At 30.7% G+C, this 27989-nt stretch overlaps 3 protein-coding genes and 1 non-coding gene across 9 annotated transcripts in view; 1 reads left to right on the top strand and 3 right to left on the bottom strand.

Annotated features, from left to right (window-relative positions):
- Positions 1–226: 226 nt before the first annotated feature.
- Positions 227–10166, bottom strand: LOC122517171 (cytochrome P450 6k1-like). Its single transcript, XM_043635585.1, has 11 exons — positions 10080–10166; positions 7246–7648; positions 6158–6683; positions 5844–6065; positions 5389–5643; positions 5138–5297; positions 2349–2712; positions 1460–1985; positions 1163–1384; positions 842–1093; positions 227–512 (listed from the first exon to the last, which is right to left on the bottom strand). The coding sequence occupies exons 2-11, from the start codon at positions 7579–7581 to the stop codon at positions 340–342; spliced, it is 3036 nt and encodes a 1011-aa protein (XP_043491520.1). The 5' UTR covers positions 7582–7648; positions 10080–10166; the 3' UTR covers positions 227–339.
- A 2957-nt stretch (positions 10167–13123) lies between these two features.
- Positions 13124–15210, top strand: LOC122516846. The gene has a single exon (XM_043635037.1). It carries the CDS (start codon positions 13460–13462, stop codon positions 14258–14260), a length of 801 nt encoding a protein of 266 aa, XP_043490972.1. The 5' UTR covers positions 13124–13459; the 3' UTR covers positions 14261–15210.
- Positions 15211–22302: 7092 nt separating this feature from the next.
- The window catches only part of LOC122516801 (neurexin-1), a 304617-nt gene continuing 298930 nt past the window's right edge, over positions 22303–27989 (bottom strand). For 5 of the 6 annotated variants that reach the window (XM_043634936.1, XM_043634940.1, XM_043634939.1 and 2 more), the window contains 3 exons: positions 25348–25524; positions 24065–24251; positions 22303–23537 (listed from right to left, as the gene is read on the bottom strand). In XM_043634936.1, the coding sequence (XP_043490871.1) occupies positions 23111–23537; positions 24065–24251; positions 25348–25524 (791 nt within the window). In that variant the 3' untranslated portion in view covers positions 22303–23110. The remainder of the gene's footprint in view (positions 23538–24064; positions 24252–25347; positions 25525–27989) is intronic. The other variant, XM_043634938.1, reaches the window with a different exon arrangement.
- On the bottom strand, positions 27593–27699 carry LOC122517261. The gene has a single exon (XR_006303765.1). It is a non-coding gene; the product is annotated as a U6atac minor spliceosomal RNA (small nuclear RNA).

Below are 27989 nucleotides of genomic sequence, written 5' to 3'. Positions count from 1 at the left end.
CCCAGAAGAGCTAGTAAAAAATTAAACCTAACCGAAATAAATGACAATAGCGACGCTATCTCGTTGGAGAAACTGTCCACGTGCTATCTTTTTTCACTTACATAACAATTTACCAAATGTTTACAGACAAATTGTAAAGATGTATGGGGTTAACAAAAAAAAAATATAAGATCAAATCAATGAAATACATAATACCTATTCTGTCATAATTAATAACTCTTATAAATAATAATATAATATCTTATATATTTTTATTTCTAGACTACGTTTATAATTAATATTAAACCATGAACAGTAATCGAGTTAATTTTTCATGTAAATTTAGAAAACAACGTAATTTTATTTATTTGTAATTTTAGTGATTTTTAAATAAATTCCGTTTTTAGGTTGTAATAAAAATGCTGACGGACTAACCACATATGGAATTTCGGTTTTTTCGCAGACATCGATCTTGTAATTACGTACAATCGTTATCAATCCCATTTTTGTTTGAACAACAGCAAATCTCTCTCCTACGAAATGATCAAAAAATTATATTAATCATCTAATAAGAATGATTGGAATTAGACCAGGGCTTCTCAGAATATTATTAGACGACTTTCTATGAAGTCGTAAACATTTGAATGAAAAATTCTTGGATGAGTAACGATCGAAGATTCATTAGAAACCGGTTTAGCAACGTTACGCGTATAGTATGTTTGTGAACTTATTATAGTAAAAGAGAATGTGGCAAATAGTCGATAACCTAAAGTCGTAACAATATTTGTTCGGGTAAAAGAGTCGTCCATAAGTGAAAAATTATGAGAAGCCATGAGTTAAAGAATAATTTGAATTATTTTACCAATACAGTTCCGTGGTCCTCTACCAAAAGGTAAATACGTTGTTTCGTTGATTAAATTATCTTTCATCAAAAATCGTTCCGGATCGAAAACATCTGGATTCGGATAAATTTCTGGATTGTGGTGGATGGCGACAATCGGTATTAAAATTTTCTGATTTTTGGGTATTGTAAGTGTAGTTCCTTCGAATGTGTAAGATGGTGCCAGACATTCTCTGAACAATATCATTCCTGGTGGATATTTCCTTAATGTTTCTGGACACAAAATTAGACAAGTGAATTCATCTGTTAAAAATAATTATTCATTTTATTTCCTATAAGCACCTTGAAACACTGCATTTAAGTAGCCCATCGTTTTGATTGATTCGTACTTCATGGTTCCATTATTTTTCTCAAATTCTTCTTGAATTTCTTTACGAAGTTTGTTTTGTATTTCATGATTTTGTGCTAGCTCGTAAAGTGTATTAGTCATTGTCGTGGAAGATGTTTCAAAACCGGCAGCAAAAAATACGAACGCTTGAGCGGCGCATAACGTATCCGTTAATTCTGCAATATATATACGAAATAATTACAAACAATATTTTAATATTTCTAATATTTTTAAAAATTATAAAGTCTTACCGATATCATCTCCAAGCTTTTCTGGATTTTCCTTCAATTCCTTCAGTATGTTTATGAAATCGTGCCTAACGATGTTATTTTTAATTCTGTGTTCCATCGTTTGTTTGACAATATTAACGAAGAAAGAAGTTTGATGAGTATTGTGGAACAAAAATCCAAGCTCGTTGTATAATTTCGGAAAACTTTCTCGTAGACGGAACTTTAAAATATTTCTTAAATTTATCTTGAATATTTCTCTACCCATTCGACGAAATTCGCTATCCTCGTCCGTAAGTGCGTTCATTTCGATACCGAACGCACAATTACCGATCACGTCGGTAGTGAATTTAGCTGTCAATTCACGAATTTCAAGGAAATCCTTCTCAAGCATCTTGTCCAAATATTGTTCCAAATGTTGTGAACATTCTATTATCAGAGGGAACATTTCTTTTAATTTTCCAGAAGTAAACGCAGGTGAAAGTTTGTTCCTTAATGGTCTCCATTTTGCTGCATCGAGAAATACAAGATGTTGGGAAAGTGGTTCTGCCTTAAAAAGAAAATATTTTATAACAATCGGTAATAAGATTTACTAAACGGTGAACAATAATTTATTCGGTTGATTGGATAGTTCATGCCGATTTAAAAAAATAAAAAAAATTCAATATCGATGCTTTTATATTTCAGTAGAAGTATTTAAAAATTATTCTTAAATTTAAGAATTATTTAAAAATTAATTATTAAATTAAATCAAAAGAAGAATTTAAATATACTTCAAATATCCGCCATTTTGACGCAACCATGACGTAACCCTTAGGCAAATAGAAATTTATAATAATCGATAATAAAAGATACAAATAGGCATGAACTTTCCGCGCAATCTAAAGCAATTGGTTACACACAAATGTCATACCTTTTCTGTAACAGCAGTACCACGTTGAGGGAAACTGGAAAAGTCCTTGATCATGATATCCTTTAACAATTGTGGATCAGTTAAGATGAGTATCGGTGTAGTTCTGAAGAAAACACCTATGTACGGCTCGTTTCTATATTTACTGCAGAGTTCAATCAAAAATTCTGGTAGAGTTTTTCGTTGAAGTATTAAATCTTTGATATTTCCAAATAGAGCAATTGGTTTCGGCCCTTTCACTCCACGATTTTTCCAGAAGTTAAATGTCGAGGTTAGATAATAATAAAGAAGACTAACAATGACAGCTACTCCGGCCAATATTTCAAATATTCCCGCCATTGGTGTAATAGCAGGTGCGTCACGGTGACTTCGATGTTAAAGCTTTATTTCTACGATAGAAGATCACATTTACATGATTTAGAATGTAAGTTCGAAAGTAGGAGAGCTTAATGGTGTTAAGCCAATATACTCATATGTGTACCGTAGTAAACGATTGTAAAATATTTCACGTTTTAATAGCAATGAAAATTCTTTTCATTAACATGCAATTATTACGAACATTACTCTTGTGTTACATAAAAGTCCATTGTCAACATACTTGACAGGTAAATGTAAACAAGTATCATGAAAGTATATTTACATTTTATAATAAAATCGTTAAAAATTATTAAAAAATCATTAAGGAACGAAAAGATTAATTGTTAATAATAAATTTGTTTAAAATGAAGCAATGAAGAGACTAAAACAGAATTACCTTGCTATTCGTGAAATTACACAGCGCAATTTAGACTGTTGCGAATGATGCTATGAGTTGTGCCTGTGAGTGATATTTAATCACGTGACTTGACAATCACTCATCCGTTTGATCAACAGATCTCTTTGGACTACCGAGTCTGGAATGATACTACACATTTTCCGTTCCATATTATTAAGTGAAAAAAAGAAAGAGAGGGAATAATTGTTTACTTGTATCAATCGTTATCAACCTTTTTAATGATTATTAAAAGAGAAGACGAGAAAAAGGAGAGGAGAGAGATTTTTGAATATTGTACTTTGAAGTGAATCGATCAATCGATCAATCGATAATCCTCTTCTTAATTTTTTTTGTACTTTGTCAAAAAAGTATAAAATAATGATAATAATTATTAAAATAACGAAATTAATTTTACAATTAAATCAAAATAAAATTGAAAAATAAAAAAAGTAAATACGATAAAAAAGAAATTAAATATGTTTTTTTAATTACTTTATTTAAACAATTCAATCAAAATAAAAATGTAAAATTAAAAAGGAAAAACAATTGAAAGGAAATAAAGTATAATAAAATAAGATAATTTTTTTATTTCTTTATAACAATATAAAAATATCAAAATAAGTAAACAATATAAGTAAACAATAAAAATAAATAAATATGAGTATTTGTGTAAATACGACAATAAGGAAAAAAGATAATTCGTATTATTTTTCGAAATTACTGATAGAAGATCAAGACAATTGATCAATGTGTGAAAGTGTTGTTAAATTATATCATTTTTTCCTTCCTTTTTTGTCAAATTGAATAATTAGTTCTATCAAATTATATCATTTCCCAGTTTCATTATAATTGCAATTTAATTTAAGAATAATGTAACAAAATAGATTTTAGATGAGATCGTAATCCAAAAAGTCAATTGGGTTATTTATGTTAGACAAGCTCTTTTGTTAATCTGAATAGAAATTAAACAAATATCGTAAGAAGTTTATTATCGCGTATGACTTGCATTTTTCTTCTTTTTTCTTGCATCTATTATTTTTCCTGATTGTGAGAAATACAGATGACTCACAAAGGTAATTAACAGAATATGCTTATCACGATCATACATGCTTATCATATGATAAAAACATGGATTGTCATATTATTAGCGAAATATATAAACTTTACGAACTGAATAATTTCCTCATTATTTCTAAGAACGTTAATTGCTGTTTATATATAAAAATATGATTTGGTAATAGAATAAATCATTTAAAATAGTATTCATTAAGTTTTCTTGGATTATTTGAATTGTAGTTGACGATTAGAAAGAAAATGTTTTTATCGACTATGTATGATCGATAATATAGGTTACATGAATGAAGATTGCAGCATTTAAGGCGTTAAGAGATTTAAAATAAAAATGAAGTCATCGTTACTGGATAAATCACTATGACTTTTGGATTGGTTTATACATATCAATAAGAACATCTTATTAATCAATGACGGTCATTGATCTTTTTGGATTTTTGTTATATTTTTTTTCTATTTTGCTTGTTTACTGTCAGTTTATGTTGTTCAATTAAAAGCAAATGTATTGTACTGCAATACGAAAAAGATAAACAACGTTAGATTAGTATGGTAAAATATTAGCATTGCCATTCTAATTATTTATTTTTCGTCCACATTTGATTGTAAAAAATAAATTTAAGCACTGAAATATTAGGAATCCTACGACTATACTAAAAAAATTCACTTTTTGAATAAGTAAACAATTGTTTCCAGATAACATTAAAATCTTCATTTCGAATGTTTACAAATGTTTCATGAATAGATTTTTGCTATTATTTAAAAGATTGACGTAATAAGATGTTACAAAATAAATTTAATATGGTATATCATAAAAATTGATTCTACAGCATGGAGGGTTATTGTTATAATAAAACATATTTTTTTTTTATTTATTTATATTACAAATTATTTAAATATATGAATAACAATGGAATAAATTATCGAACAAATTGAATAAACAATAAAAGCATTTCATTATTTATTATTAATTTTACTAACTTTTATGTATATTCCTCTTTTTGGATGCACCAAAAACGCCGATTGTCTTATCGGATATGGAATTTCGGTTTTATCACAAACATCAACCTTGTGATTTTTTAAAAATGATGCTAGTCCCACTTTCGATTGAACTATCGCAAATCTTTCACCTGCGTAATAACGAAACAAAAATTATAAATTAATTACGTGATACGAACGTTTTTGATTAAAATCGATTATTTATATCAGAAATCTTTGTACCAATACAACTGCGAGGTCCTCTACCAAAAGGGAAATACGTCGAATCGTTAATTGCAGAATTATTTCCACTCAAAAATCTCTCGGGATCAAAAACTAGAGGTTTCGGATGGATTTCCGGATTGTGATGCATTCCGTAAATCGGTATAAAAATTTTTTGATCTTTTTGTATTGTAAGATCAGTGCCAGGGAACGTGTAAGATGGTGCTACACATTTTCTAAATAAACCCCATACCGGTGAATGTTTCCTTAGTGTTTCTATAAAAAAAATGTAAAAATACATTCATTTAAGTTGTTTATGAAGAATGTAAAGAAAAATAAATATAATACAATTTTGATGCAAAATGGAATATACATATTTTATTATTCAAATGACTTGAATTATTTAATAATTAATGATCATTAATTAAATTGTTTTTTGAATACAAAATAAATTAATAATAATTTACTTTACGTACCTTGGAAAACAGCGTGTAAATATTTCATCGTGTTTACCGACTCGTACAAAATTGTACCTTCATTTTTCTCAAATACTTCTTCTATTTCTTGACGAACTCTGTCTTGAATGTCTTTATTTTGAGCTAACTCGTAAAGAACATTGCTCATTGTCCAAGCAGACGATTCGAAACCAGCACCGAAAAATAAATATGCTTGTGCGGCACACAATGAGTCCGTTAATTCTAAAAAAAATACAATAAAATATTTGGAATATTTCATCCAAAATTTTGCTAAAATAATACGAACAATTTAATGAAAATTTTTCAAATCTTACCAACTTCTTCGCCAAGTTTGTGCGGTTGTTCTCTTAATTCCATGAGTATGTTTATGAAATCGTGTCTGATATATTTATGTTTTTTTCTATATTCCATAGTTTCTTTAACGATATTTAAAAAAAAGCTAGTAAGGTGGGAATAATCAAAGAGGAAGCTCAGTTGATTGTATAATTTAGGAAAACTCGTACGCAAACCTTCTCTCAAATCTCTTTTTAAACCAGATCGAAATATTTCTCTACCCATTCTACGAAATTCACTGTTATCGTCAGCAAGTGCATTCATTTCTATGCCGAATGCGCAATTACCGATCACGTCTGTAGTAAATCTACCCATTAATTCGTAAATCTCGACGATATTGTTGTTAGGCATCTTTTCCAAATACTGTTCTAAATGGTTTGCGCATTCTTTTATCAATGGGAACATTTCCTTTAATTTGCCTGAAGTAAATGCAGGTGTTAGTTTATTTCTCAGTGGTTTCCATTTGTCTGCTTCTAGATGGAACAAATGTTGTGACAATGGTTCGACCTTTAAGAATAAAAGAGAATGATAAAAAAATGGATAATTTAAGTTACTATGAGCAGCTTTTTATTTCGTGTCAATTTTTCAATCAAATTCAAAAACAACATTTTATATTACTTTGATCAAAGAATACCAGAAGTACAAAGAAGCTCACAAGTCCACTTTTCGTGTAACCAAAATCATTTTAGTTAGCACCGGGACCACCAGTGGGCGATAATAGTATAGTAGTGTGGTGACTCGCCTGCTTCGCGCACAGCGCGCAGCTCACCGGCATCAGATGCTAGGTGACTTTTCATCGTTTCTCGCAAGCGGCGGAACCAGCACGATTACTATATATAGGCGCACTGTATAGTATTGTTGTAACTGGTTTATCAGTATTATTTGTACCGTCATCGCGTTAAGTAACATTCTATCGCCTACTGGTGGTTCCCGGTAACAACTAAAATTATACAGTGTAGATAAAAAAAAGGGGATTTTTGTGAGCTTCTATGTACTTCTGTATTCTTTGCATAAACTTCCTTTTTTATTTTATCGATTAATAATAATAATAGAATAAAAAATTGCATACTTTTTCGGTCACGGATAGATGTCGTTGAGGGAAATAAGAAAAGTCTTTTATCAAGACGCTCTTTATTAATTGCGGGTCTTTTAAGACGAGTATCGGTGTACTTCGAATGAATATTCCGATGTACGGCTCGTTTTTATATGTTTTGCAAAGTTCTATGAGATACTCAGCCATAATTTTTTTACGAAGCATAATATCCATGACATTGCCGAATAAAGGAAGTGGTCGAGGCCCTTTGACTCCACGAATTTTCCAGTAATTGAACGTCGTGTTCATGTAATAGTAAAAAAGTAGAACGAATGCAGCAACGATGCAAAGTATTTCAAATATTCCCGTCATGTTGCGATTTTCAATATTTGACGATAACTTCGATATCTTTCAATTATTATACACGATATCCTTATTTCTGAAAAATAATATTAAAGATAATTAATTCTAATTATTTCTATATATTAGATTTTTTTGATAAATAACGAGAGGAAAATATTGTGTCACCGAGAAAGTTCATGGCTTTTTTATCAATACAGATAAATGATGTTGAAATCTTGGAAAATTTTGCGGTTACTCAATGTATCGAAATAATCACGTCGATCGTGATTTTTATATTTTTTATAATTATGGATTACGAAACTTGTATTTATGTAATATATGGACGGTTTATTTTGAAAGTGGCGGAAGTCCATCTTAAAAAAAAAAGAGATATCACGTAATTTATGGTTAATTTAGTGTAAACTTTTTATTTATAATTTGTTAGTATTTAATTTCTTAAAAAATACCAATGCTTTGTTTAATTTAAAATTGGCCAGTAAAAGAAATTACCTAACCATTGATTATGAAAGTAGTGTAAGTCCAATTTCCATAGAAAAAAAATAAAAAAAAATAAAAAAGAATTTCCTGTATACACCACAGGATTCTTATGATATTATAAAACAATGTAGATAATATAATAAGTTCATTTTACATGAAATGAAACGAGAGAATCTCGTTTCAACAAAAAACCTACAAAACGCAATCAAAGAACAGATAACAAGAAACACTAACAAAGAAAATATAAATTAATTCCAAATATGTTGGATGAGGTTTTGCAAAAGTGCACCATATACTATTTTATATAAAATGTCGATGGAGGACACAGAATTTAAGATTTGAAATTTATCACCTGGTCCGGGAAGACCATCAAAATTTGAAAAAATCGCCTTAGTGCCTTTGTATTACGATGCCAGACCTATTACTTACGAAAAATATAAGAATATCTAGCAGTCATTACCCTATATAACTCCTATGCATCATGAATATTTCAAAATACTGCCACATGAAGAGCATAAATAAATACTACTAATATCTTATGTTAAATTTAACAATATAATTAACGTCCAAAATAAAAAATACTACTTCTATTTTATTTCGTGTTATTATTTGTAAACAAAATTGGATTAATATGAAATATATTTTAAGTAATATATTCGATTTTTCAAACTTAAAATTAAACGATTTTTACAAATGACTATTTTTGAAAGTGGTGTAAGTCCATTTGCTGTCTGTAAGTATACATTATTTTAGATAAATTAGCCTAAAAGAAATTTATATAATTAAATTACATATTGATAAATTAATAGAAACATTGTCAGACTTAACATAATTAATGAATATTTTTTAATTGATCAATATGCAAACCTTTAAATTTCTCGAAACAACAGAAAATAGACTTGCACAACTTTCCAAATAAACGGTCCATATTATAATACGATATAAATTAATTGAAACTACATGGGTGAGTTGAAAAGTTTCGAGCATCATAAAAAACTGTTTATTTGTTAAAAATAGAATATAGTTAGACCGAAAAAAATTGTTTCTATTTTAGGAACTTTTCAACCATCGCTTGTATTATTGTTAATTTATTGGAAATTACAAAATTTTGAATAAAATTTCCAAATTCTAGTGTATATGTTACCGTCAAAGTAGAAAATGTCGAGATTTGCCAAGTGTTTTTAGACAATGTAGGAAACAGAAGAATTGTTACGGACTTTTCATAGGTATTGTACATAATACTTAGGTATTCTCTAGAATACCAAATGCTATTTAGGCAATGTTAAAAAGAGTATGTTATCGGGCAACAGACACACATACACAACACATACAAAAGCGATCATGGAGCACAGTAAAAAACGAATTTTTGTTTTAACAGATTTAACACCTTAACTGCTCCGCGAATTTTTGTGTGCGGATTTTTGAGATTGTACGCACCGCTATACTATGCACACACTTCTATAAATTGAAACTTATTCTATGGTGGTGTGTTATTATGTAGGGCCCACTGTTACTTATCGTAGTAGAAGATTATTACATTTAGACCGATATTCATAGAGATCACCATGGAAAATCTGTATCTTTTTTTCTTTATCATAGCAGAAGATAAGCAGGTTTAGAACGAAATGTTTCATATCTGATTTGTTACTTTGCCGGTTTCTCATTTGTTATTCTACAGAATATCTAGGAAATATGAGAAATATGAATATATTTCCTACATTGCCCTGTTTTTTGGCGTTGTCAACAATGCCTAGGCATTTCGGTGAATCTCGGATTTCCCACTTGGACGGTAACATATATATATAAATAATTTTGAAAAATTTATTGTAATTATTCGTTGCAGTTTTTATATTTAATTTATAAAGTAATTATTTAATATTGATATTTATTGAACTTATTTTATAGGTAGTGTTTCTAAAATAAATTCAAAAATATCTAAATTACCAGATTTGCTAATATTGAAATAATTCCTAAATGATAATTTGCATATGTTTTATAGGAAGACACATAAAAAAAAATTGTTAACTTACCAGTAGTTGTGGTATCGTTGAGATGACTATGACTGATTACGGAATTATTCAAACAATCAACCGATTGATTATATTTTTGCTTTGATCTTCTTGACTGACTAAATGATTCTGAACATGAACAATTTTTTTCTTGGAATTAGGTCTTTATAAATATAGGCAACGTTGATTAGATTTAACGCCTGCGCACAAATTAGCGTCTTACTTATGTTACTTATACATACACAACTCGTTATTATATGTATGTACAAGTGTATTTATACTTATATTATATGAATGGATTTTTCAAAATAAATGATTCTGGTCACTTTTGTTGGTTATTTTTGCTTTTGTTTGCTCATTTGACATAAATTTATTTATGGAATTCGATTTTCTTTTAACGTTAAAATTTTAATTTATACGTGAAATTAAATTGGCTATACAAATAATTTTTGTTATTATTTATTCCCAATTATTTGATTGAGAGTTATCACAACTATTTTCTTTTTTTTATTTCTTATTAATACATTGACTGCCGTAGAAGCCACCGGTGACAGGCGACGCGATAAATAATAATACATAAGTAGAGTAAATGTCGATACTGATGAATTTTTAAATAATATTATAGTTTCTATAATGGTTTGAAGAAATTAATGCCATACACAACATGCAAAAATAATTTTACATATACAATTATACAAGGAAAATATACATGACATGTGACGACGTTTTTTCTCTACGTAATTGCTTGATTAAATGCTATCTTCATGATCAGAACATTTCATTAAATACATCTCTAACTTCATCTTAAAATCGGGAATTGAAATATTTTCTCAAGTTACTTGTTTGTATAACACCATTTAATTTACAACATAAGTAATCAGTAAAAGCTCTATTGCCAATTTCTTGTATCACTTTATAGTTTTTCGTAGTGGTGATCTTTAAACAGTCATTTGGTTCGACAAATCAACTGCAGATTTCCCTAAATTATAATCTGCTACCATTTTTGGACAGTTTGAAACAACTAATTATTGCTAAAATGGTCTATAGCGCCTTAGGGTATGAAAAATGCATTAAACACCATTATACAACTCACCTTATCTGCTATAAATAATATTTCAACATAATATGTATCGCATAATAAAAAGTTCATGTTGAAGCCATAAGAAAATCATAAGAAATGCGCACGGCAGTCAACATGTTAACTATGCAAGCTTTTATAAGATTCTAATTTTATCAAAATTTCTTTTATTATAATTACATATAAATTATTATATTTTTTTTTAAATGTCCCCAAACTTATAGGTCTTCTTTTTTTTTGTAAATATTCTTAGTATAAAATTTTGTTTGGTTAAAAAATACGTGCAATTCGATATCATAATTTATTTCATAATTTATTATTCTGTTCTTTAATATAGGCTTAAAGATTGTTAGAATGTTTTTTTGTAGTTGTTAAAATATGTGTATACACAAGAAATCGTCTGTCATTCCCAATAAACGATATCTTATAACCTTTGATAAAGCAATGCGTATCAAAAGTATGTTAAAGAGTAAAGGAATTCCCGTCTTCGTTTTGAAATCTTAATTATGATTATAAATTTAATATGACGATCATGGGAGCTATCATTGGGAAAACATTTATATTTGGCATCAATATACAAATTAAAAGAAAATAATATTATTTTTGTTATGCAACATTTATGTACACATATTTTTATTATTTTCACATAAAAGAAAAAGACATTACCAAATTTTAATTTGCATATTCATTCTTTTAAAATAAAGAAGACAATGTAATCTTTTTACATTCATTTAATGAAAATCTAGTCGACATTTTATACTTGTAGCTGTAATTTATTACGCATTAATATAACAGTCGCTGACGAAACGTCAGCTGAATCATTTGAAAGTAGTTATGTATTTTACACTTTTTTTTTATTTTAAATAAAATTAAATAGAAAAAAATGATAATTAGAGAGTGATTGAATAAATAAAAAATCATAATCAAAAACAAAAGTACTTTTTTATATAATGAATTTTCTAAAGTTAAATAATTAATATTAAATCATGTATTTTGTAAAAACAAATTCTTATGAAAGTCTATTTGAATATATTAAAAATTTTTTATGTTAAATACTAATATGATTTTTTATTTATTGTTATAATTTGATTATTTATTTCAAGTTCCTGTACACTTAAATACATAAAGTTTTTTTTTCAATTAAAAAATTAAATTAGCTTACATATTACATTTTAACAAAAGACTAGAAACATTTAAATAGACAATACATACTTATTTTAACGCTAGAAATTTTCAGCCAGGGTTCAGTTCCTTGTCAAATAAAATTTTTTTTTGTATAACTTAAGTAAATAAATCTAATATATAATTCATTTTGAATTATTTATTGCATATAACTAATTTTATTTATTATCAACAATTTTTTAAGTAACGAATTGGATAAGTTCACAACATTTAAATAAAATACCGACTGTAGATACGCAATGAGTTAACAAATTTCCAAAGAATACAGAGCATTATAAAGTTGGCATAGAACCTCAACAACAGAAAAAAATAATTAAGTGCTCTTAATTGCTCACTAATTGAGCATTTAAAATCCATATTTGCTAACTTTTTAAATGATTTATTTAATTAGTTATTGATAATTAAAAATGTGAAAACTTTTTTTAATTTTTAAGTAAAGCAACGTAGTTTGCAATAGCAGAAAAAAATGAATAAGTGCATTTAATTGCTAGCTATTTGCTAATTCAAAATCCATAATTGCTAACGTTATTTATTAATTATTTAATTAGTTATTAATAATTACAAATGTGGATACGTCATGAGTGGGAGATATGTTATACGCATGCGCATAAATTCAAGGCGCAAGCGCACTTTAAAAAAAATCTCCCACTCATGACGTTTCCACATTTGTAATTATTAATAACTAATCAAATAATTAATGAATAACGTTAGCAATTATGGATTTTGAATTAGCAAATAGCTAGCAATTAAATGCACTTATTCATTTTTTTCAGCTGTTGAGATTCTATGCCAACTTTTTAATGCTTTAGTATTGAGTGCAAATATTTTCTCTTTCTTTTCGCACCCTCATTTATCGCTAAAGTATTGTAGCGGAAGGAACCAGGAACTTTTGCTCGATCAACAACGCATTTTTGTTATCCGTTCTTGTTTTGTAATAGTTTATGAATAAAATAAATGTTACATAAAAATAGTAATGGCGATCAGTGTTTGAACCAATAGAGTTCAAGTTCCTGGTTCCTTCCGCTACATAATTGGTGACCCCGACGTGATGCGAACGGGTACGAAAATCGCGTAGGGAGCGACGACCGACGAAGATCTGCAAGCCGGCAACCGACTTTGCTGACGAGCAAGAAGCACCTTGATGTCACCTGTAAGGCGTTCGCCGCAGAGATCCATCCGTGTGCCGGACGAGAACCCGAGAGACGACGCCGCGGACGACAATATGGACCAGGCCGATCAACAGCAACATCAACGAGTTCCCAATGACGATGACGAAGTAACGGTCAATGCGGCATGCGCCGTGAAACTTCCACCTTTTTGGAAGGAAAACCCGGTCCTCTGGTTCGCTCAAGCGGAGGCAGCATTCCACATCGCCCGCGTCACCAGTGATACTACGAAGTTCTGGTATCTCGTGGTCCATCTGGATCAAGATATCTTACCATTCATATCAGATATCCTCGTGGCACCGCCTGAGGAGGGTAAGTTCGAGGCCCTCAAGGCACGTATCATCAGCGCCTTCGACGAGTCAAGTGAGACCAAGCTGCGGAAATTGCTTCGGAGCAGCCAGCCTACCGATGCAAAACCTAGTAACATTCTGCAGAGACTACGCAACATATCCAATGGCCAGTGCACAGATAATATCCTGCGGACTTTATTCATGGAGCAGCTCCCCGACTACATAAGGAGCATATTGGCCATAAGCGAGGTGACAAACTTAACAAAGCTAGCCTTGCAGGCGGATAAAATTCTGGAAGTGTCCAAGGCCGACGTCGCCGCTGTTACGTCGACACCTGCCAGGGAGACGCGCCATACTGTTGCGGACACCGAACTGGCGGAGCTACGTGATATGGTAAAAAATCTGTCGCTGGAGTTGAGAAAATTACGTCCCGGCGTGACCGAAGCCGCAGCCGTAGCCGCAACCGCGGTAGCAGCGTCAAGGTGAACAACGGCCTATGCTATTACCATTCGCGATTCCAAGCGCAGGCCAGGAAATGCCGGCAGCCGTGCACCTGGGTTCAGAATCGCGATTCCGTAGACGTCCGTCGCCCCAACAGCAGTTTTAACGTCGACCGCAGCGACAGCAACGCGGGAAACTAACCGCGCCGTCCCGGATACTGGCGGAAGCGGACGGCGGAAAACGGTACCGCCTTATAATTAAAGATAAGGTTAGTGGCTCGCGATATCTCATCGACACGGGAGCTGACCTATCAATAGTTCCTAGACATTGTGCACACGGCAAGCGTATTCAGCCTGCGAGTTACAAGCTGTACACGGCAAATGGCTCGACGATCAACACTTACGGGGCAACCCTCATCAACGCCGACCTGGGACTTCGCAGATCGTTCCCATGGATCTTTATCGTTGCCGATGTATCGCAACCGATCATCGGAGCAGATTTTCTGTTCCAGCATAATCTCTCCGTAGACCTTCGTGGACGACGCCTCATTGATAATCTAACGCAGATGTCATCTCAAGGGAAGCTCGTGATTCCCGCGCAAACAACCGTCTCGTCCATTTATCCTGACGGACCGCACGTCAAGCTCCTGAAGGAATTCGTCGACCTAACCTCGCCGTCGGTCAAGAAAGCAGCTGCCCACACGGATATCATATCGTCACGAAAGGTCCACCCGTCTACGAGCCAGCACGTAGATTACCTCTCGACAAGTTAAAAGCCGCCAAGGCGGAGTTTCAACATATGCTGTACCAAGGTATTTGTCAACCGTCCAAGAGCCCATGGGCCAGCCCTCTTCATCACGTCGGGGTCACCAATTATGTAGCGGAAGGAACCAGGAACTTGAATTCTATTGGTTCAAACACTGATCGCCACTATTATTTTTATGTAACATTTATTTTATTCATAAACTATTACAAAACAAGAACGGATAACAAAAATGCGTTGTTGATCGAACACGTGTAACTTCTTAATTCCTTTCTTTATTTATAATAACGGAAGAAGAAAGTCTTTGTAACTATGGAAATATTAACGTTCCCATAGAAACGTTGTTAGCCGTGATAGAGTGCTAGCGCTAAAGTAGCTTGGTCAAAGAATCAGCGGTGAGGATGGCAGCGCCAGTCGTCGCATAGGATAAGGTAGAAATCTGCTTATCGACAGCAGGCCGCTACAGTATTCTCTCTACTATGGCCCACTGATGGTCCCGGTAGTAACTAAAATAAAACTAGATAGATAAAAAAGAGTACTTGTGAGCTTCTATGTACTTCTGTATTATTTGATTCTTTGTAATTGATACTCTATCATGGCCGAATATACCATAAATCTTTAAGATAGGAATCGAAACAAATTTATCAATAATAATTTCTTCTTTATCGATGGCTTATAAAAACCCTTTCGATTGTAGCTTAATAAAAATTTTAAGAGACGTCACTATGTATTGAACTGTTTTATCTATAGTCAGTATATTTAAATCATCACGTTTTGAGCGCGGATTTGAAATACTTCTAAAAGTTTAGAATTTATATCGTAACTAAGAATCTAATTTTTTGTCTCCTGTCTTCGGAAGTGGATAAAAGAAAATAAATAATCAACAAGAGAGACACGATGTCAGATATTTTTTAATACTTTATTCATATAATTTTCATAGTTACGGCATTATACCTATTATATTTACATGACTTCATTTTTTGTTCTTGTTTGAGAAATTTTATATCGCGTAATGTGCGCGCACTACGGTGCTGCGACGTGTGTGTTTTGTGTATGATGTGAATTCTATTCGCATTATTTCCAGTCATTTTCGATAAAAGATATATTGCGTAGCGAAATAAAAGATAAACGGTAACGTATGTCGTGTGATTGCGTGTTAATATACGTGTGGTATGTGTATCTTTTTCTCTCTCTCTCCCTCACTGTAACCTTGTATATAAGTAAATATATATATATAAATACGCAAATTATATATTTATTTATTTAAATACATTCGATTAGACGTGTGTATTAAAGAATTGCCAAAAAGATGTTATGGCAACGCACGTGTTGAGTGAGTAGACATTTGGATGATTGTGGCTTTAAAGGGTTGATGTTTAGGTTTTGGTTTAGAGGCAGGAAGGGGTATGCTTGTCTGCTTAAAAATCGAATTTCTAACGAAATGGCACAGTAGGCTTCGCCTTGACGTGTAAAAAATCTAAATGCATCATACGCTTACGTTACATTATTTATATCCGTATTTAATATAATTCACCAAAATGATCAAGAGAAAAGGCTGACTAGAGCGAATTACATACGATTAATAAACACGTTCGATCGATCGATTAAACGATCGACAAAAAATTACACAGCGTTAGAATATACATTTTTTATATATAATATATACCCTTTTTTACCACCAGTCTTCACACAATCGATTGCTACTATACATATACATATACACACACACACACACACATATATATATTTATAATGTTATATATACGTATGGGCGTGTAAAAATTGTCATGAGTTAGCCGACAAAAAAATATGCGCGATCGAACGGCGTCTATTTCTATCTCTTTCTCTCTTTCATTTAATTCTCTTTATCTCTTTCTTTCATTTTTTTCCTATCTTTCTCTTTCTTTCATTTTTTTCCTATCTTTCTCTTTCTTTCATTCACACTCATATACACACTATCACTTTATCTTTCTTTTATACTTTTACTATCTCTATCTCTATCTCTATCATTGTCATTATTTCTTTCTCTCTCTCTCTTTTTCTCTTTGCTGCAGCTTAAAGTGCATGCTTTTTCTCTATTTAATTACTGTACTCGTATGTACTCATGAACGAAATCACCAATTGTACAAATGAAAAGTATCCTTCCTCTCTACCTAATTAAGAAGAAAGAATAAGCACGTTAAGCTTTTTATACTTCGGATCCTTGACACTGTAGAAATATCTATTTATAATAATATAATAAAATATATATCATAATAAGTTTATATTTATTCAAATAAATAAATACCTACGTGTCGTAAATACCCTTTTCTCCTGTCTCATCCATCCATCTATTTTTTCTCATTTACACTTACCCCATCTTTTCAGGTCGATTAATTTATTATTACGTGACTACAAATTGTTTATCGTCATCGAGGAGAGATAAAAGAAGTGAAAAGAGGGCAAAAGAGGCAAAGGGATTGATGTTATTCTTATTATTGAATATCATATATCGATTTTTGCCAGATCTCCTTAAAATCGTCACTTATTTCGTTTAGTTTGTTTAATACGATTTAAAACACATTTTGTTTGGTAGTTACGATTATTAATTATAGAATTAATCATTGCGTTAGTATAAATGTTTCATTGTCAGTTTGAATAATCGTCGGTACTTCGAAGGATATGCAGAGAAGTCAGTTGGGGCAGTGATTACAATATGTAACGTTTATCGCGAATTCTTAAATGTTTCTTTTTTTTTAATCAGATTCGTTAATGACGTGATAGTAAAATTAACGTACGAGGTGGGCAGTAACGCAATAGTACCGAATTGATGATTATAATAATAATGACAATAATAATATTAAAATTTTATTGAAATATTGAGGATTTTTCGCGATTTTTTTATCTTTCTTCTAAAAGAGACAGAGAGAGAGAAAGAGAGAGTGAGATATGGAAAAATAAACTAATAAACAAATAAATAATTAAATAATTATACATACATACATATACATACATACAAATGTCTTCGCGCAATTCCATTCGTTTTACCGTGAGGAGGTTCAAAATGTCGTTAAGACTACCTATTCGTATTCAAAGTCGTTTCTTTTTCTAAATTTTAAGAAATCGGCATCTATTCGCATTTTTATTTTCATACCTTTGGATTGATTGATCGATACGAAAATAATGCAAAAGTGGAGGTTGCTGGTTGGGTGGTCAGGGGTGACAAAAACATGGGACAGAAGTAACATCGGCGTAATTCAGATTGTTTTTTTTAAGAAACTCGCCGATGCTTATTACTTATATTTATATTGTTATTATTTATAATTTATATTATTATTATTATTATTATTATTATTATTATTATTATACTTATTATTATTATTATTCTAATTATTATTATTATTATTATATTATATTATTATTATTATTATTATTATCATTATTGTGCTCTTCCATTTCTTTTATTTTTCTTTTTATCTTTTTGGGGTTTTCTTAAAAGTTTTTCTTTTTTAAGTGTTACGCGAGAACATCATCGTTGAAATATGCATTTTAAGATGAAAATAAATCTGATTTGCGATTAGTTTCATTCGATCCATGGTTTATGGTTTTTCATCAAGGATTAAAATAATTTCGATGTTTCATTTGAAATTTAATTCTGAGTGAAAACAATTTTTAATATTATAAATAAATTAATTTCATATTGGGGGGAATTTATCAATTATTATTCTCCGATTCAATATAGTAATCGGTTCACAACTGACAAAAAATCATTTTCCAGCCAATATGGAAACCGATATAATATAAGTTTCAAACAAACCAAATAAAAAATTTAAATTCGATTTGAGAGAGATTTTTTATTTTTATAACATTTTGTATAATTCAAAATTTTTTTGGTTCTCACAGATGCTTTAAAAATCATAATCGACGTCAGAAATCTTTTCTATCCCCGCTTTTTGTAATACAAACGCGAATTTAAGCTTTTGTGCGATATAGATGCAAGTACTAGGGTGTTTCGAAAATTACACGCGCCGAGATAAAAAGATTTTTATGTTTTTTTCAAGCTTACGCGCTTGTTACCTTCCACGCATAATTTTTGTTTTAATATGTGATAGATAAGAACGATTGATAAGAGAAATAATTTAATAATAAATTCAAACGATTTTGATTATTCGTGCGTGCACTTTTCCTCGTTCATTTTCTTTACTTTCTTTACATTCATTATTTGTGAATTATTCACACGTTAATAGACATGCATGCATCTTTAGCAAAAGATTTCGTATCATTATCATTATCATTTATTAAATAAAACGACAAAATTATTTAAAAATTCTGAAGAACGTTATCAAGAAATTGATGTTATGTACGAAGGAATTGGTGCATTTGTTGATCGACTGAATAATTTCTTAAATAAAAACTTAAATTAAAGATTCGAGCATATTCATTTCATTTATAATTATCTAATATTTTTTTACATACACAACCATACGGATTCACACATGTATATACAAATATAAATATACACGAAATACTTGATGCGTATTCTAATATTGAAAACGACGCGAGCGTTTTTTTCTTCCTTTATTTCTTACTTTTTTCTTTTATGAAATAATTTTTAATCATTGTAATAAGCGCCTTTGCGTTTGCGTTTGCGTTTGCGTTTGCGTTTGCGCGATAATACGTGTTTAAGTTTTTTTTATAACATCAAGCTCACTGTAATGTTACAGGGACTATATGATTTTTATTTATTTGTTTGTTTAATTATTATTAATAATAATAATAATAATAATATTATTATTATTATTATTATTATTATTATTATTATTATTATTATTAGTATTATTATTATGTTATTATAATTATAATAATTATTAGTATAATTATTAATTTTTAATATTTTTCTTTCACTATACCTTTTTTCTTCCAACAAATATTTATTTCTATATCGTATTTTATATACTCGTTACTTTAAAAAGATATTTTTAAACAATAAACATAAACCGACAACACAAGATTACAGTACGCACGAATATTCGTAAATTTGCAAAAAAAAATTTGACTGTAGTAAAATTTTATCGGAACTAATTTTTTTTTATTACTAACGTGGAAGGATGCGCGAAGAAGTATTTTTTAGACGAGAGAGATAGTTTGTTCGAAATACCGAGAAACGAATCAAAACTTAAGTAATGTCAGTATAATTATAATATCGTTTATCGTTGGATTCGAGATTGCGATAATATGCGCACCTAAAACGCAAAAAGCTGTTCTTCCTTTTCCCTTTTATTTATTTTTGTATATTTTTTTGTTCGTTTCTCTCTTGGTATGTATGTTTATTTTTATAACAATCGGACGTGTACAATTACTTATTTAAATCTGTTTTCCTTAATTATAATATTGTTTTTTTATTTTAACTTTTTTTTAATAATATCTGAACGGTTTCGATGAATCATCGCTTAACATGTTTCTAGTTTTCACGCGTAGTCTCATTTTTTTCTTTCTAGTCACGATGCCCATTATCAAATATGTTAGTTTTATTAATAAATAATGTTAAAATTTTTTTATGGATATTAAATCGCAATTTCTTACATGATTTCAAAAATTGCGTGAACTAATGAAATTCTTTTTCGAAAAGTAACCATTTAATTTTTTAAGCTGATGTGTGAAACATATACGATCTTCTTTTTTTATTTAATTGTTGCAACACATTTGAGCCTTTGAAATCAAAAGGGAAATTTTTCATATTTTGTGTTCTGTTTTCATTTTATTTTCGTTAATTCGGAAACGAAGATTTCGTAGTAACGTTTCGATTATTTTATCAATTGCAAGATATTAGTCGATCTTGTAATTTCATATTATCGAGTCTCTTATTTCGATTATATTTTAATCTATAAGAAAGTACATATTGCTTTCCACAAATTTTCCTCTTCATCCATTATTTTTTCTCTCTTTCCTTTTCTCTTTTTCTTTTGTTTGATTTCTTCGACACTTTTTAATGGAAGATCGCACAACGCGTAAATTATTAAGTAAGTAATTATGTACTCATTTTTTTTTCTCTGATGAAACGTTCATCATTTCACGATTACACGCACATATACTCTTTCTTTTTCTTTTTATTTATTTATTTTCTCACGATCGTTGCGAGGATCCGAGTTCGTTTTTGATATCACGCACGATACCATCTCGAAGGGAAGATTCACGAAAATTCCGGTTCAGCTTTGAATAACAAATGATCAATCGATTGATCAATCGTACGAGATCAATGTGATAAGTAGTATCTACTACTTACATAGATTTTTATATATGTATTATGTGTATTTACCCGACTTACACGTGTATAATACGCAGTACCCGTAGTACTATTTGTGTATGTATATGTGTGTGTGTATTTATTTATTTATTTTATATTTTTTTCTTCATTTCCTTTTTATATATATTTCCTCTATTAATTATTATTATTTATTATTATTATTATTATTATTATTATTATTATTATTATTATTATTATTATTATTATTATTATTATCATAATCGTAATTATAATAATTATAATTAAGATTATTTTCGAGAAACAAACAAAAAAGAAAGATATGAAATGATATTCGAGAGCTCGAGCTTGTGCCAGCCGGATTGGTATAATTGGTTCTTATGAAAAAATATATTTATATGTATGTATGTATGTATGTTTGTATGTTTGTATGTATGTTTGTATGTTTGTATGTTTGTATGTATGCATGTATGTATGTATGTATGTAAGTATGTATATTTGTTTATATGACGTGCGTATACGTGTATATACGCGTGCGCGTGTGTGTATATATTTATTGTACGTGTATAAAACGTGCAGGCGCTTATTCATCTCGTCAATCCATCGAAATTATCTTGTCACAGTTTAGGTTCGTTATTACAATTATTACGATTTTTTATCCATGTGTTACAATAATCGAAGTTGTTTTCTAACGATTCGACGGAGCAGAGGCAATTATATCGTAGCTCGAAGAGAACACACGCACACATACTCGCAGACAAACAGGTAGAGAGAAAGAGAGACAAAGAGAGAGAGAGAGAGACAGAGAGAGAGAGAGAGAGAAAGAGAGAGAGAGAGAGACAGACAGAGACAGAGTGAGAGAGAAAGTGAGAAAGGGTGAGGGGGTATTGTTTTGATATATCTAACGCATTGTTTTCATAGTATAATTTTCTTCTTTTTTTATTTTTCCTGTTATTTCCATTTTATAATGTTTCTTCGAGATCTGTAATGTTTTAACTATCCCACGATCGATACTGGAAGTTTTGATCGCGTTTACGCCTACTCATATAGACACAACGCTTTTCTCGTTCTCTCTTATTTTTTCTTTTCTTTTCTTTCTTTTTCTTTTGCTTTTTTTTATTAATAAAATCTATCATTTAACAAACAATTTGCACGTATAACGTAACCGGTAATATCATATATATGTATATATATATGTATGTATTTTCTTCTATACAACAATAAGTGCAGTTTTAATCGCCATGTAGTATCATCATCTTCATCTTCATCCTCGTCATCATCGTCATTATCATTCATATATAATACTTTCATCATTTCCTAAAGTTTATGACATTCTTTCCAACATTATTCTCTTCAAACTGAAAACTTACACACACACATATATCGTTTATTATCTTTCACAACTACGTTTTAACAATAAACAAAAGAATTGCTCTCTTTGGTGGAAAATTCAACTATGTATGGTATGCGTCAGCGATTGTGGATCGTAAATTCGGAAAACACGAATCCTGTTGATCTTCGACTTATCTTTTTTGATTGGAAAATATCGAAAAATTTTATTGACTAGTACATGTAACGCGGTATCTCGCCAATTTGTTCTTCTACGTCCCACTCACCCTCACTAATGTAAGTTATGTCGAGTTAGATCAAAGGAATGTTTGTTGGTTTGTTTTTGTGCGAGGGTGAATGCCGTAGGACATGGAAGATGAATAGATTCTCTCTCTCTTTCTCTCTTTTCTTCTTTCTTTCTTTCTTTCTTTCTTTCTTTCTCTCTTATTTCTTTCTCTATTTCACATTTTCACTCGATCCGTTTCCTAATTCCTTTTTTTCTCTTTAATCTCTCTTTTAGTTACAGTCCAATTCGAAGGATATACGCATTCAATTGGCTAGGCCTACACATACCACTCCTTGATGTCTATGAGTTCTCGTTTCTTATTGGTTTTACTCCCGTTCGCGCCATTTTTAAGTGCACCGTTAAACGGCTGCCCCGAACCAGTTGCTCCGAGCAAAGCAGCATTCGGATCCTGACAAAAAGTTTTTGTCTCGTCGACCTTGTAACTGGTTTCCGGTCGATTTTTAAACTTTAGTATTATCAGGATGATGAGTACTATCGCGATTAGGGCACCCGCTATAATGCCAATTATTAGGGCAACGTTTTCAGCAGTTTCCGATGTTATTCTCTTGTTTTTGTTATTATTCTTAGGCGGGGTAGGCATCGGTGGATAAATCGGCGGCGGAGGTGGCGGGGGTGGGTCCGTCATCTCCGTTGTACTTGTTTGCGTTGTCACTGTTGTCGATCGGGGCGTCACAATACTGCTACTGCATATTCAAACAAACGAATGAAAAGTCATATGAGAGGACGTGTAATATAAGAATAACTAGAGTGCAGAAACAAGTCTGTTTACAATGTTTTGGAACATATTTTTGCTGTTTCAGTACAATGATGGGTATGGGAAAGATTGTAGTTGAAAAAGGAATTGTGGTAGAAACTCTTAGTAGGTCTATGTAATATTCGTGACTTCTGGATTTTTGTAAAGGTTGTTCTCAGGTAGCTCAGATGGGAATAGTAGTCTCCCGAATATCTTTGAAAATCGAGCGAAGATCGTATTTTATATTTCTATTTTTTTTTCAATTGTCTTTATGATATCTTTCATTAAATATTCCAATTTACAACTATAGCATCATTTAATTAGATCGACCGAAGGTACACTCTTTTCTTGACGTATCTAAAAATGTCAATTACAATAATAACATCCATGTATCTCCAACAATTTGTATTTTTAATTCAAAATGATCGAGGGTTGTTTTCCTTTTTTCTTACAATATTTGAACGATCAAAAGCTTACCTGCTATGACTAGTTTCCGTGTCGATGGTAGAACCATTGTATTGTCCGGAAACAGTGACGAATTCCCGTGTCGAAGTCGATGGTGACAAAGATGAGGAGGAGGATATCGTCGAACTATGTTGAGTGCTGCTGTGACTTGTGGAATATTCCCGCAGGGTCGTGGACGTTACTGGGCTGCTCGTGTCTGCTGTCACAGCGGGAAAAGAGATAGAAAAAACGGAGGAGGAGGTAGTTAAAAAGAGGCTTAATAAGCTTTTTTCCTGTTTTTCTTTTTTTTTATCTACTCTTCCGTGTGATGTTTGCTCTTAAGCTGATCACTCATCGATTACTCACAATAATTCTCTTTGAAATAGAGAAATTGAGTGCTTGAATTCGCGTATATTTGTATAAGAGAATGTGTATGCATGCAGAAGTGTGTAGGGGTGTCTCTTTAGAAGCCAAAGAGGAAGCCCGAGGATATCGCGCTACGATGTAGACATGACAGACTGAAAGAAGTAGTGTTCGGTGTCTCTCTTATCGAAGGGGCTGCTCGACTATGCTTGCGACGGTCAACCAAGCTTGTGGCGACCGGATTGGCGGAGCTTTCACCGCATACGGCTTAGGGATATGCAAGCTCAAAGAGAAAGAGAGAAAGAAAGAACGAGCGTCACCAAGGTACAAGTATTTCCATATCCTAATAGTATTTTTTATTTCGAAAGCTGTGATTGACCGTTTACATATCTTACCCTTTAGCCTTCATTATTGCAATATTTAATAGAAACTTTGATACATTTTTAAATAACAGCGAGAATTCTAAGAAATAGGAGTAATTTTAGTATACATTTTTCAACGTTTGTAAAATAACTCTGTTTTTACGTTTGAATGATAACATGTGAAATTTGTAGTGAACATACGTTGTATGAAAAATTAACTCGTATTTAGCATAAAATTATGTATGGTTGACTCATTGAATGAATGTGATAATGTAATTTGAAGCTGATGTTAAATAGGTCGTGCAATGTATGTGTGTGTGTATGTGCATAAAAAGAAATATTTAAGTAAATTGAATATGTGTATTTATTGCTAATATTGTGTTCTACAAAATAATTGATATAAAATAAATACAGAAAATAAAATAAACTTAAGAGAAAAATCAAACTTTTTTTAGGGATTTGGAAATACTCTACTCGCGAATAAAACGAATGCGTAGTCGGAAAGTAAATGAGTAGGTTGTAGGATCGATAAGCATTGGCGTAGGTGTTGCAATAGAGGAAAAATTTTTTTAAATCTCCTTGGAAACGAACCGGTTGTAGAAGTGACGACTATTTCCTCGGTTGTTCCAGGTTCTCCTGAACCTTCTTCACAATCCTCTTCTTCGTCATCGCACGAGGGTCGCTCTTGAATATTATCTTTGGTATGTTTTGGTTTCAAAGTTGTTGGTGATTTCGTCGGTGCCACGTAGACCGGTGTTATCAAATCGTCTGCAAGAATTTTTAAAAATAACAATTAAAATTTTAAATATAAACTTTTTTTTATTACATTATTGGCTAAAATTTTGGAATTATTATGTACATGCAGAGAAACAGGATATTTCTCTGATATTTTCAGGATATTCAAGAAAAAATCAATACCCTTAGACTAATCAAGGTAGGTTTATTTGTCAATTAAACTTATGATTGGTATGTTTTACATTTTTTTATACTTATATTTTTTTCAAGGAATGAGTATGTTTCTTCAAATTGTCTAAAAATCGTTTATGCGTATAGGGGTTGCTTATACATATGGTTCTTTGCATGGATGACCCGTATATGGGTCACTAATAACGAATGAGTTAAACTGAGTATAATATTTGATATAAGAACGATAGATTGTTTAAAAATCATAGACGTATTTTTTTGGAAATCGGCAAGTGTAAATCAAGAAGGTAAATAAGTGATTAAATAGGGATTGTTTGTTTGTACATGAAAATGACACGCATTCGCGGTTTCCTAAACAATTCCGTTTTGGACACGAATGCGAGCTTGATATGACACGAAAATTAACTATGGACGCGTAACGACAATATCATACGTAATGTCTCTCTCTCTCTCTCCCTGATGTTGACATTTAAACGTGCGATATTGCTAATGAGAAACGTTCTCCTGTCTCTATATCGTTGACGACAATGCCAGTGACGTGTTTGTATGGAGCATATACTTGTTTCTCCAAATTTTACGTGTAATTAAGTATCTGTGTATCTAGGAATGTCAAATGTGTACATACATGGATGTATGTATATATTGTAGACATGCTTGTAACGTTTCAATCAAATTTTCATAAATTCGATTAAAAAAAGATGCGATTTATTAAATTTATTAAAATGTATAAATAATATAAATAATATTTTTATTTATTTTGATACGATGAGAAAATATGCGTGAATTTTTATATGAAAATGTTTAATTATCGACTAATTGTCATATTAGTATTATTTTATATTATGTGTGGATTTAATTAACATTAATTAAATAAAATAAGTTTATGACATTAAGGTGGATAATTTTGTATAAAATATTTCTGTTTCTGTAATTTTTATTGATTTATGTGCGTAAAAAATTGATATAACTTTTTCTACATTTCGTTGATTAAAGTGAAAAATTGCTATGAAAAAGTAGGACAATGTAAAACGTCATCATGTAAGCTTTAATGTTAGGCTCTTTCTTAGCTTGGAACTTTGCCCATTCAAGACATGATCGAAAATGGATGTTGGTATCGATCCATACTCTGTTGGACTAATTATGGACTGGTGCCAAGAAATTCAGAAATAAGTTAGAAATATTTGTAAAAAATATGAAAATATGTTAAAGAAATATTTTCTCTTTATTTTTTGTGATTTGTTATGAAAGCGTTTTTCAACGACAATGTTATTAAAAATATTTCGAAAAGTTATATAAATTTTTCTTTTTCATTATTTATACAGTCAGTAAAAAATTTGATTAAAGCGAATATATTAAATTATAATTTTTGTTGATATTCTTGGTTCGAGAGAAAACACTTTTAGTTGAATAACGTGCAGATTTTTTTAACATTTACGAAGAATTGTCTAATATGCAAATAAATGAAGAAAGAGGCAAAGAAAATTCTATATGCGTCAGGTAAATGAAAAAAAATTATTATTGCATTGAGCGTCGGGTATTAAATTTGGTAAACTTTATTTAAAATATTTTAAATAATTTTTAAAATTATCTATATAACAAGAATAAGATTTAACGTACAGATTATGACAATATACATTTTTTGTATCATCTATCTAAAAAAATAAAATTAAATAATAATATTAAAATATTTATATCTAAATTATTTGTTGATTTATATATAATTTTTTTAAAAAATTGATGATTTGTTTGTTTTTTCAAATTGTATTTAAATTAGATTTACTAAGAAGAGATAAAAGCATTAATTGTGATGAGTGACACTTCGTAGTATTTTTACAAATGTAACAATTGACGCAAAATTATTGAAAAATTTTGGATTTATTTTTGTATATTCATATGCATAAATTACAACAATAAAAAAAATCTGGTAAGAGCCGCCGAAAGGCGACAGTGCCTTACCATTATATGTGTATTCCATCCTTGTCTAGGGGAGTGCTAAACGGCTCTCCTTTCATACTACACGATAAATTTGTTCGGCCACAGGTTTATATATTAACCGACTGATGCACAAGTACTTGCGAGAAAGCAGTTACTGATTAATTCTTAAAAACATGCATAAATATCTAACAATATCTCAAAAATATCTAACGATTTATCGAAATGAATGTCATGCTGCTAAATCAACTTAATGCATCATTTTTTAACAATGTTGATTCCCATAAACAATAAAATTCTTAAATTTAAACGTCGAACGAAATTAAGGAACGCCATCTAGCGTTGGAAGAGCAAACTAGTCTTATAGTATATCGACC

The sequence above is a fragment of the Polistes fuscatus genome, unplaced genomic scaffold, assembly GCF_010416935.1.
Source record: "Polistes fuscatus isolate 324 unplaced genomic scaffold, CU_Pfus_HIC Scaffold2, whole genome shotgun sequence".
Classification (NCBI taxonomy): domain Eukaryota; kingdom Metazoa; phylum Arthropoda; class Insecta; order Hymenoptera; family Vespidae; genus Polistes; species Polistes fuscatus.
This window is presented reverse-complemented; position numbering and strand designations above follow the sequence as displayed.

What these genes read in the sequence shown, in the direction of transcription:
- LOC122517171 (XM_043635585.1), bottom strand. Translation starts at nt 7,581, where the DNA reads ATGACGGGAATATTTGAAATACTTTGCATCGTTGCTGCATTCGTTCTA. An exon ending in TTTACACGCTGTTTTCCAAG is followed by an intron (nt 5,644 to 5,843) that starts GTACGTAAAGTA and finishes TTTTTTTTATAG; the next exon opens with AAACACTAAGGAAACATTCA. An exon ending in TACATAAAAGTTAGTAAAAT is followed by an intron (nt 2,713 to 5,137) that starts TAATAATAAATA and finishes TTAACATCGAAG; the next exon opens with TCACCGTGACGCACCTGCTA.
- LOC122516846 (XM_043635037.1), top strand. Translation starts at nt 13,460, where the DNA reads ATGTCACCTGTAAGGCGTTCGCCGCAGAGATCCATCCGTGTGCCGGAC.